The 12,531-nt window shown below is 43.7% G+C and overlaps 1 protein-coding gene across 1 annotated transcript in view; it reads left to right on the forward strand.

Annotated features, from left to right (window-relative positions):
- The window catches only part of sos2 (son of sevenless homolog 2 (Drosophila)), a 73,396-nt gene that overhangs the window by 36,346 nt on the left and 24,519 nt on the right, over positions 1 to 12,531 (forward strand). The window contains exons 6-8 of the mRNA XM_063184339.1: positions 1,537 to 1,680; positions 4,797 to 4,907; positions 12,084 to 12,182. Of these exons, the coding sequence (XP_063040409.1) occupies positions 1,537 to 1,680; positions 4,797 to 4,907; positions 12,084 to 12,182 (354 nt within the window). The remainder of the gene's footprint in view (positions 1 to 1,536; positions 1,681 to 4,796; positions 4,908 to 12,083; positions 12,183 to 12,531) is intronic.

Here is a 12,531-nt window from a genome sequence, read left to right on the forward strand (position 1 = left end):
CTGTGTAGTTGCCTTGGTCAGCACGCGACAACTTCACGTTGTCAGCACAAACATGTCAATTATTGTTTTCAAAGTTGTAATTGGCAGTCAGTCGATTAGTTTGATAGTCACTGAAACACCAAACGGCGACAGATGTGGTTAAAACTTGAGAGAGAGATTCAGAACGGTAGTGGAGCACTGCAACTGTGGACGGTGACAGAGAGGGGAGGGGCTCTCCTCAAGAGGCTGCTCATTTAAAGCGACAGGTTGTTTTTTTCTTGTATGTGGAAGACTATTTGATGTAATGTTTCAGTTTCAATTCAATCTTAAATAGGCCTAGTTTAGTTATTCTTTCTATGCAATAACTTATACATTGATTAATACTGTAGACTGTATTACCAACACTAGTCTGAAAGATAATAATAATAATAATAATAATAATAATAATAATAGCCTAATAATAGACATGTGCAAATTAAGATTGATTGGTTTATGGGCAGAAATGGTATTCAATAAGGATAATTAATAGGCTATTAAAAAAATAGGAAATCATTTTTGTGATCGGCAATGATCGGTAATCGGCAGATAAAGATTTTTGGTGATCGGTATCGGTGATCGGACCCAAAAAATGGTGATCGGAGCACCTCTACTCATTCATCTACTTAGACGCACCCTGCCATACTCGGTCACACTATGAGAAGTTTTAGGGTGTAGCTTGAGGATGCTCAGTGAAGACCTTGAGTCTGAACTACAGTAGAGACCTTCCCATGACAAGTCACTTGCTTCTTACTCAATGACATAGGGCTATCCAAGGTAGCATGTAGCATTTTCATAGTATTTCGAGTAGCGTTTCGTAGATATGGTATGGAGAGAGACTCTAGGGCAGACGTGGGCAAACTCAGGCCCGGGGGCCACATGCGGCCCGCTCTGCCATTTCATGCGGCCCTCAGAGCCTTTCCAAGAACAAAATGCAGATTCACATGGTCACTCATTCTTCAATGCGCTACCTAAAACAGGGGTCTTGGAAACCTGGGATTACTAAAGTCTACATCTAGATACAATTAGCAGGAATGGCATAACTGACAATGATGTAATTATGTTGGCGTACGTACACCATTTCTTATCATTGGCACGGGCAAGTTGCTTACGACATCCGGCCCTTTGGTCAACTTTCTAAACCCAATGCGGCCTTTGAGCAAAAATAATTGCCCACCCCTGATGTAGGGGTTCATCCTGTCCCTCTGGTACGGGTGTGTTAATGTTGAGCCTTCACAGCGCACCCCCTTTTCATAGGATTTATGAACCGTTTCCTGTCCACGGCACTTAATACCCCATCTTGCTTGTTGTGTAGAATGTGGAGATGGTAGCGTTGTTCTTTATAAGTGTTTGACTGTTTGCTGTCTTCACTACTGACCCCATCTTTCTTGTGTTGCTTGTGTGTGTGTGTGTGTGTGTGTGTGTGTGTGTGTGTGTGTGTGTGTGTGTGTGTGTGTGGTGTGTGGTGTGTGGTGTGTGGTGTGTGTGTGTGTGTGTGTGTGTGTGTGTGTGTCTGTCCAGGACGTGGAGGTGGTGTTTAGCAACATCCTGGACATCCATGAGTTGACGGTGAAGCTGCTGGGCCTGATCGAGGACGCCGTGGAGATGACTGCCGACGGCAGCCCACACCCGCTGGTGGGCAGCTGCTTTGAGGACCTGGCCGAGGTACAGTCTTCATACCATTTCTTAGTCTAATCTCACTCACATCCAATTTTCCTTTCCGGGTGCAGGGACACCGACTTGTGTTGAATGCTTAAAACGGCTGTACATTTCCATGCCTTGTATTTATCTACTTACACACACCCTGCCACACTGGGTCACACTGGTGTGGTGGCAGCGAGAAGACTGCAGTCTTTCTGCTGAGTCTCGGCCAGTGTATGCTATAAAGCAAGGCAGAGCCGCACACCGATGAGCACCCGTTTCGTCACGAAAATAAAAAAAGGATTAAAAGGGAGCTCATCAGTGTGCGGGTCTTCCTTGCCTTATATAATAAAGTTTCTTTTATTTCCTTTTAGACTTTTTGGAGACTTTTAGGCTATTCATTTATTTAGGATAGGGTCGTCTTAGAGTGTGACAGGAAATGAGTGGAGAGAGAGAGGGGGGGAGGATCAGACCAGAATCGAACCCGAACCCGGGTCGTCAGCGTAATGGTATGGTGTCTTGGCTCACTGAGCCACCGCTCCCACATAACTGGACTTCTATTCCGCAATTCATACAAACGTATGGCTCAATGTGCTGCATCAGATTGATTAGACACAAGATGGGCAGCAGCTTTGAGAACCTGGCCATGGTAGTAGTAACTGGATTTGTTAAGCATAAATCATACAAATAAGCAGTAGGGCTGGGTATCGCAGCCGTTTTCCTGTATCGATTAGATTTCGATTCTTAGGGCTTTGAATCAATTAATCACGATTCGATTCGATTAATTCCGAATCGATTCAATCCGTTCCCTTCTTGGTGCCAGGATTTCCCCCAAAAGATGCTGTTGCCTATTTTTATATAAAAATGTCAAAGGGCTGTGGCTTGACAGTGTTAACAGATTGCTAATTTGTAATAAGTAGGCCTAGGCCTAATTGACTAATACCTACTTGGTAGTTTCCATAGACCTAAATTAAACAAAAATAACAAAAAAATCGATTTTGTGCCCTGTGAATCGATTATGTGAATTTTAGATTAAATCGATCGATTATCGATTAAATCGATTATTTTACCCAGCCCTAATAAGCAGCCCAATGTACTTTTTCAGACAGGGGAAAGCATTGTTTACAGGAAAGGTGTGAGTGCAGGCGGTCCCACTGAAGGTGCCTTTTGGCCTTGCTAAATCCCGCTCCTAAGAATGCTGTATTAACACAGTAATTAGGATCGTCATGGCTGCCTAATAGTTGTAAAACGGGGATCCTAATACCTGATTAAGGGTGTTATGGTCAGACTTAACGGATCAGCTTTACAAACACAAACAAATGGGGCTTAGAAATCAGGAGAGCAAAAGATTGAAATACAATCATGCTCAAAAAGTACACACACACACACACACACACACACACACACACACACACACACACACACACACACACACACACACACACACACACACACACACACACACACACACACACACACACACACACACAAAGCAATGTTAGTTATTTAACCTGCCTCAGATGTCAGGTTTAGGAAGTTGATAATTTGAAAAAAGTCCTGCACAGTGACCATTTCACTGTTTTTCTTTAATACACAGTTTCAGTCCTAGACCATCAGGTAAACTCCTTTTCCTCCAGTGGATTACCCGATGAAGGTTTAGGACCGAAGCGTCTTGTATTAAAGAAAAACAGTGAAATGCCCAGTGTATGGGAGTTGAGTGACCCATGGGCCATCTCCGACGCACCTGCCAGCTGAGGTGCGCGAAAAAAATGCAAGTTTAGCGTAGGTTTAGGAAGTTCACACAGTGTCTACGTGTCTGAACCAAGAGTATATGTCACATGTAGGAATCTGGTGCAGCCTCCATGGTGACTGATAGAAAGAACCCTATGCCCAACGCCTTCTCATAGCGCTGCCTTGCTTCCTCTGGCCTTCTTATGGTACAGTTTTATTGATTATTTGGTGGCATGTTTTGATGGCTTCAGTCTTTATGTTTTTAATGGTAAAGTGCAGCCAGTATGTCCATACTGTTTAAAAAACTTCACAGGCTTCCTGCTTACACTCACTCTGTGTCTGTCTCTCTCTGTATGTCTCTCTGTCTCGGTTTCTCTCTCTCTTTGTCTCCATTTCTATTTCTCTCTCTCTTCTCTTTTTTTCTCCGTGTTTCTCTCTCTCTCTCTCTCTCTCTCTCTCTCTCTCTCTCTCTCTCTCTCTCTCTCTCTCTCTCTCTCTCTCTCTCTCTCTCCAGCCACTGATGCCCTCTGCCAGTGTGCTCTTTAGCTAATGTGTGTATACTCCTGAGGTAGGGAAAAGGAAAGAGAAAGTTAAACACTGAGTGATGGAGGGGGGAGGAAGGAGGCAAGGGGTGGTGAGAGTGAGAGCGGGAGCTAGAGAGAGTGAGAGAGAGAAAGAGAGAGAGAATGGAGAACTGTTTGTACTTAGAGGGCAGAGTCTCCTTGAACCGCGCTCAGTTCAGAACCCTCTTGACTAGTGTGGCAGCCTTACGCTAGTCCACTATGCAGAGTGGGTGTTGTGCTGACCAACGGCAGTTGTTTGTACTGACTCATGCTAGTCTATTAGCTGATTTTATGTAACTGGAAAGGTGTCAAAGTGTTTCCTTTCTGGATATACTTTTATAACTGAATATATGAACAATTTGTGGTTGTTTCTATTGACTGGTGGAATATTTTAGTGTTGTTTTTATGGAACTGGAAAGATTTCATGACTTTACTTGACATACATGGCCTTACTTTTATCATTGAGTACTGTATGTGAACAATAAAGTTATCCCACCCTCCCAACTATGGCTTTTTCCAACCCATTTTAGGCTGATGCAGAGAATATGTGGTTTAACCAGTTGGCGCCTGGAGCGACACATACGCTGAATTCAGGCTCTTGCGATTTGAGTTTTTTTTCAATTAGAAATGTGGGTATGTTAATTCTAATTCGAGATGAGTATAGCTTTTAAATGCAACTCATTTTGTGTTTTTATGTGCATCGGAGGCTGAGAAATTTTGGTTTCAGTAGAGGGCACCTTTTCCCAAAATAGGCTCAGGGATTCGGCAGTAGTTTTTTTGCAGGTGCCTTAGGCTAAAATGGGCTAATGCATGTGTCCTTGTCTCTGTGATCTGATTGGTTTGTAGGAGCAAGCATTCGACCCCTATGAGACGTTGTCGCAGGACATCCTCTCGCGGGAGTTCCAGGAGCACTTAAACGGCCTGATGGCCCGCCCCACCGTCGCCCTGCACTTCCAGGTACAGTACTCTCACCGAAAGGAAATGATAAAGTCCCGCAACACTGTTCTGTGCTCCCAAAAAGTTTAATGGCGCAACGTTTTGGACGCCCAGTCTTTCATCAAAGTACTTGCACTGTCGTGCCATTAAACTTTTTGAGAACATAAAACTTGTATTGCGGACCTTATCGTTTCCTTTCAGGTGTCTTCTGTTTGATCCAGCACCTGTTTACGTGTCCAGCATTTTGTTTGTGTAATTTGTAAAGGCAGAAACAATCTTTCAAACAACATCAATTGACTGACATAGTCAAGGATAAATGTATCCAAGGATAAATGTGTCCTACCCTACCCCTTAAGTAAAAGAAGTAAAAAACAAAAGTAGCTTCACTGACTTCGGAGCAATGTACCTGATTCAGCGCTAATTGGATCACATTTTTAGGGGTTTTTTTTTCAGTAAGACCATTGTCTTTAGTTTACTTTCACTTTGGCCACCTCTGCAAAAAAGGCACACTAAGGTCAATTAAAATTCATGCCGGCGGTCGGGCCCCAAAGTTTCGATTTCACATGAAAATTACCCATTTCCTCCATTAGCATTGTAAAACTACAGTACTACAGCATCCCAAAAACACACCCCAAAAACACACACAGATAAAAGGGTTGGGGGCACTGATGGTATATTGTTAATGTAATGAATGTAATACATGGTATACACCAGCCACCCAATACCCACAACATGACAGGTTTTATCAGCACCTTAAAGCGGAATTCACCTTTCAAACAATATTGTGCCCTATCTCTGTATTTGACCACATTATAACAGGGGATTATGCTGCCACTGGATATTATACCTTTATATTAAATATAAAAGTTATTCATTGTTTTAGAAATGGTGATTTGAAACGTCACCAAATCACCGGAAGAAAAAATAACGACTACAAATTCCAGTAAAACGTTGACGCGTCATCAAATCACCTCGGTATGACAGGCGGCATGGAACAGAACAGCAGCCAGGCAGATAGGCTAACACATTTCGAGGATGGAGATATTTACGTTGTCGAGAGAATCTTTTAAGTATAGGTTACTGCACAGTACTAAAAGCCTTGGTGCATTCAATCCAACGGCTTAAAAAAAGTTTTGTCCACATTGTTAATAGCGCTCATTGTCATTACAGGTGTACCCTATTAGGCCTAGGCCTACATGCAAGTTGTAATGACACGTAGGCATACCCCACATGTTTTTTTACTATTATTATTGTTCTTGTTTTTTTTTTTTTTAAGTTGAATGTTCATCTTTAAAAAAAAAAAAATTTGTTGATTGTTGCTGAATTGTTTGAGGTCCGGTCCGGACCACGGTGCAGCGGACACTGACACTTCAAGTCCTAATGGGCTAAACAATAGGCGCACCCCAGTGAAGTTGTCTTTAATTGAATCAGGCTTATTTTACGATTATTCAAAGTTATTTTATGGATTGCTGAAGGAGGCTGCAACCATTTCTATCCTCAAACGAGGCGTGATTCATGCGTCATCCTCCTTGCACTGCTGGCACTGCTGTGCTCCTCTGCAAATGCGTAAAATGAAAAATAAATGCGTGCGCCGGCTATCATTAGGCTATTGCACTTTGACTTGGTTGCATTTAAAAATCACGAGCAAGAACACGGCACACTAAGGCAGGCTACTGAAATATGCTGTCAAGTCATTGTCCAGCGCACTCCCCAGACAGTCAGGGACGCCTATTTTTCATCAATGATAAACACACTTCCTCTCGAGGGGTAGGGGAGACGCGAACGGACAAAACAAATTAAACACTTGACCAAAGTAAGCGACCTACATCTTCAAAATGCGGTACCCAACACCCCCCTCAAACTGGCAAGATGGAGAGGAGACGTTGGGGTGCCCTTCACGATGCGCTATTTATGCGGGTTTGTAAGCCACAGTTTCACACAAGTAGCCTAACTTCTAAAAACAGAAAGCATAACCTGTGAAGAGCTGAATGCCCAGAAATGCGTGCGCACGGTGCAACCGAGTGGCGATTTTCCTTCATGTTCATGATTTTCCTTCATGTTGAACTATAATTAGTGTCAATGAATGGATGAAGACCATTTTTAAAAGCCAGCTTGCACATTAGTTTTATTTATGATAAATTCTAAGTATTCATTATGACTGGAAAAATTGCACTTTTCATTCATGAAAAGGGGGATCTTCTCCATGGTCGGCCATTTTGAATTTCCAAAAATAGCCATTTTTAGCTGCAAAAATGACTGTACTTGGACCATACTTGAAAATATTTGTTTATTATTTAGTAAACTTTCATGTAAAGATCAAATTTGGCAATAGGCAGCCCAGTTTCAATGAGCAGCATAGTTGCAGTACTTTTTTTGACCATTTCCTGCACAGTGTCCCTTTAAGGTTAGGCTACCTTCTCATTTTCCGTTTCAGCACTAATCTGAGGACAGCCACAGTTGCGACACAAGCTGCACTTCTCATACGTTTGTTTTTCAATTTTTACAATGGCTTAGTTACCCGAAGTGCATTCTGGATGACTGAGTGCGTTAAAATAGCCTTGACAATCGCGGTTCAGCACATAATTGTATTTAATTAAACCAAATAATGCAAATTACTTGATTTTTCTCATGTAAAATGCAAAATTAGGATAAATTATCTGTAATAGCAGCACACAATGACCAGAGGTGAATTCCGCTTTAATGTACTTTTCCTTGTCACCAATTCCCTTTCTGGCCTGTATGCACTGTATGGCCGTATCAGTGAGTGACTGTGTATTTATTTCTGCTAGAATGCCCTCTATACCGTGTGTCTATGCAGCCAAGCACAACACAAGACCAAAAATACTGTATATATACATAGGCCCAAGATGGTCGAAGGAGAACCACAAACATTTATATACCGTAGTGCAGTCGGACATTTTGAGGACAAAATGTTTATTTACGTGTCTGCGTGTGTGTGTGTGTGTGTCCGCGCATGTGTGCGAATGTGTGTTTCAGAATGTGGGTTTTATGAAAGCAAGAGAAAGACAGACTGTGTGTGGGGCAAGTGTTCCTGAAACCGAAAGAGTGACTTTGACACTGTGTGTGTGTGTGCGCGTGCGTGTATGTGTGGACTCATGGAAGGCGCGGGTTGTGTGACTTATTCACAGGTTTAAATATAAAATGGTTGATGCGCTTGGCAGCTTGAGAGGGCGCCAGCAAGTAGGTGTGTGTGTGCGTATGCATGTGTGTGTGTGTCTACGTCTACCTGTCTGTCTGTCTGTGCGTGTGTGTGTGTGTGTTTGTGTGTCTGCCTGTGTCTGCCCGTCTGTCTGCACGTCTGTGTGTGTGTGTGTGTGTCACTGCTTGTCTATGTCCGTTTCTGTCTCCGTCTCTGTCTGCTTGCCTGCGTAGGCCAAATGCCATACACCCTGCTTGGCTTCTTGCTCTCAACAGGCTTTTTGAGTGCATGCAAATAGAATATGTCAGGCCCATAGACACAGTGCCACCCTGCATCCATGGATGCCACAGGAACCGTGCATGCGTGCGTGCGTGCGTGAGAGAGAGAGAGAGAGTTCGAGGGAGAGGCAGAGAGAGAGAGACAGACACGCAGAGAGACAGACACACAGAGAGACAGACACACAGAGAGACAGACAGGCAGAGAGACAGATAGGCAGACAGACAGACAGAAAGAGAGACAGACAGAAAGAGAGGCAGACAGAAAGAGAGGCAGACAGACAGACAGAAAGAGAGACAGACAGACAGAAAGACAGAAAGAGAGGCAGACAGAAAGAGAGACAGAGAGACAGAAAGCGAGACGAAGAGATCATGTCATGATGAGAAGAGAGCTGTAAATTATTAAGGCTGCCTCCGAGTGCAACCAGTTTAATAACACAAACATCCAACCAGGCACTGGACACTCTGTTCCTCTTAGCTGTCTGTGGTGTAATTGCTTCAGCTAAGTGCGTGCGTGCGTGCGTGTGCGTGCGTGCGTGTGCGTGCGCGTGTGTGTGCGCGTGTGTTTTGCGTGCATGTCCTTTCTTTGTGTGCGTATGCGCATGTGTGTGTGAGTGCACGAGTGTTGTGCTTCAACATATACATATCGTGGTTTGTTCATTGTTGACTGAGCAATTGGCAAGCATAGGCCTGACTCTGGCAGACATGGAGAGGTGTGTGTACGTTTACGTTTATATGTGGTCCGACGATAAATCAGACACTTTGCGGAGTGACCCACACAGATTTTTTTTGTGTCTTTTTAGACTTTATTACGGACAGGACAGTATGAGAGGTAGACAGGAAGCGAATGGGGAGAGACGGGGAAGGACCCGAGTGCCCTACCGGTTGGCCACGGCAGGTCCGACCCACACAGATTTTAATTAAACTTGTTGTGCCTTGATAGTGGCAAGGTAGAAGAACACCCAAACTGCATTTGCACGAATCTGACACCAATATTATCAGGTCTGAGGGTAGGGCATTATACATTCATCCATAATTATGTCAGTTTAAGTCTCACACAGATCGTTTTGATGTTGTTTGAATGCTCTTTTCTGGCTCCACATCCAGCACATAGAGCATGGAAAGCAATAATTGTTTGGGTATGATTTATGAGCTATAAAATATTACAAAGTGAATATCCAAAAAGAATGTGTCAGTCGGGCCGTGAAAGTGTTTCATTTCACGTGAAATTATCCTATTCTGTGTGTCTCTGTGTGAGCGAGCGTGTGCGTGCTTGGGTTGCGAGACGGTTCGTTTAACGCATTCTTCCGAGGGGACTTTTCGTATAAAGCTTGGGACCATTCGTATAAGGCATGGGGCGTTTCGTAGAGTCCCTGAGGACGTTTCGTGGAAGACCTAAGGACGCTCCGTTCAATCCATGCAGACCTTTCGTGCAACTGGGCAGACATTTAGTTCAGTCTGCCCATTTTATTATTCATTTTATATTTCATTTAACGTGTGTGTCTACCACCACAATGCAATGACCACAAAACAAAAATTGAAACATGTAGAAAGTGCGTACATCTCTATTTTTATTAGGCCATTTTACATTTTTAGTTCAAGCTGCCTTTTTTATTAGCCTATTATTTTCATAGAGTGTAGTGGAAAGTGTGCACATCCAGCAAAAAAGCTGAGATGCCTGAAGAAGATCTATGATCGAAACGTTGCTCCTAATAAATTAAGTCTTTTGCAAGCAGTGTGCAGATCCTTTCCCGCTCCTATTATTTTCATAGCCTGTTTTATTAAACGTGTGTGCCAACCACCACAATGCAATGACCATAAAAGAAGTAGAAAGTGTGCGCCTCTATTTTTTATTATTTTTATTAGTGGTGGGCCGTCGTTAATGTGCTGCGATAATGTGAGACTCTTATCGCGCGACAAAGAAAATATCGCACGTTAATCTATTCTCAAAATATGCATTTGGGGTTTGGGGATGCGCGTCACCATAGCGTTCGATTGACAGACGCTTTCAGACTGCCCTCCAGTCGCTTCGCCTCTCCACCTGTTGCTCAGCAGCAGACCTACTAAATATGAACAGTGTTTGCATGCTGTAAACATTAATCTCTCTGCCGTGGTAGGTGTTGTTTTAGTGCTTTTTCAGAAGTGGTAGACTAGAGAGACGTTATTGTTTGAGGTGAAGCAGACATTATTGTGTACCAGCCCGACATAGCCTACATTTCCTCACGCATTGCATGGAACACAAACAACAGTCCTGCTCCAGAAATCTTGCCTGTGCCATAATTGCAAAACATTCCGTATGATATACATTTTGAAGATTGTCAAACTGAAACTGTCAATATCTACTCTCGCTGAATGTTTGTGTTATGATCGCGCATTTGCGACTCATGTCAGACGTTAATACACCTCGCGGTTGTTGCGCTTGATATTGCCAACATCATAGCCAAGCTGATAGCCAGCTACCAGCATATTTAATAACGAGGCCTAATACAAATAAAATAATTGCTGCGGATTTACATTTCTAAATCAACAGAAACTAACAGAAACTAGCCTGAAGGGATGTTTAGTTCAAACCTAAGGATGTTTAGTTCAAATTTAAGGACGTTTCGTAGGTCTTTGTGGTAGACGGAACGTCCTCTACGAAATATCCCATGGCTTATACGAATGGTCCCATGTTTCATACGAATGGTCCCCTCGGAAGAATGCATTCGACGAAAAGACCTGTCCCCCGTGCGTGCATGTGTTTGGATACAGTCGTGTGCGTGTGTGTGTGTGTGTGGGTCCCATGTCCCCCTTCCCTCTCCAGCATTCTTTGTCCTTTCGTGCATTCTAGCACTGCACAAGAAACCCTGCAGGTATTGATTTAGTGTGTGTTGTCACTATTGATTGTGTGTGTGTGTGTGTGTGTGTGTGTGTGTGTGTGTGTGTGTGTGTGTGTGTGTGTGTGTGTGTGTGTGTGTGTGTGTGTGTGTGTGTGTGTGTGTGTGTGTGTGTGTGTGTGTTAAGAGATACTATGACCTCTCGTCTCAGGTTACCCCATCAGCCAGACTGACTGTTTCTCCCGCACCAGCCCCCAGTACACACACACACACACACACACACACACACACACACTCCCCTGTCTTTCCATCGCTCTCTTCCCCATTTTCACACAAAGACAACTGCAGGAAGGGCCAAGACACAACACTGATCAAAAATAATCCTGCAGGTGTGTGTGCGTGCGTCTGTGTGTGTGTGTGTGTGTGTGCAGGGAAGCCGACAGGGGGGGTCACTTGTCCCGGGCCCAGGGAGAGAGGGGGCCCAGAATTGGATTCTCATTACATTATATTGAATGGGTTTGGGGCCCTTTCAGATGTCTTTGTCCCGGGCCCAGCCAAAGCTGTCAGAGGCCCTGTGGGTGTGGGGAGACTAAATGTTCCTCAGTCTCTGTCAGATCAGGTAGTTTTTTCCATCTGAAGGTGAAGATATTTTTTTCACTGGACTGATTCATTTTACATGATCACCCTAGCCAATTAGATTTTGCAGATTATTTCCAATGGGGTTTGGATCTGTTGTCTCTCCAAAAGTGCTGATGTTTTTGTGTGTATGGAGACTGCTTGTTCTATCTCTGTCAGAACGTTCCTCCTCTGTTATAAGGTTCTAACTTAAGTGTGTGTGTGTGTGTGTGTGTGTGTGTGTGTGTGTGTGTGTGTGTGTGTGTGTGTGTGTGTGTGTGTGTGTGTGTGTGTGTGTGTGTGTGTGTGTGTGTGTGTTTATGCGTTGCAGTCCATAGCGGAGGGCTTCAAGGAGGCCGTTCAGTACGTCTTACCACAGCTGATGATCGTACCAGTCTACCACTGCTTACACTACTTTGACCTGCTGCAGGTAGGTTTTTACACCATACACACACACACACACACACACACACACACACACACACACACACACTGTGTCACACTGTAACATTGACACTGTAAACAAAACATTATAAGTCAAACCTGTATCCCCATAAATCTTTCTTCTTTGTTCTGCCCAGCCTATTTTGCAACCAGAAGGTTGCAGGTTCACCATCTTGACCCCATCTTACGTGTCTTTGAACAAGATACTTAACCCCAAGTTTTTCCCCGTGGCATGGCAGCCACTGCCACTGGTGTGTGAATAGGTGAATGAGAGGCATACAATGTATAAGCCAAAGGCTTTGAGTGCTCAAAGGGACCACAATGGAAATAAGTCT

Source organism: Engraulis encrasicolus, chromosome 19, assembly GCF_034702125.1.
Source record: "Engraulis encrasicolus isolate BLACKSEA-1 chromosome 19, IST_EnEncr_1.0, whole genome shotgun sequence".
NCBI classification, from domain to species: domain Eukaryota; kingdom Metazoa; phylum Chordata; class Actinopteri; order Clupeiformes; family Engraulidae; genus Engraulis; species Engraulis encrasicolus.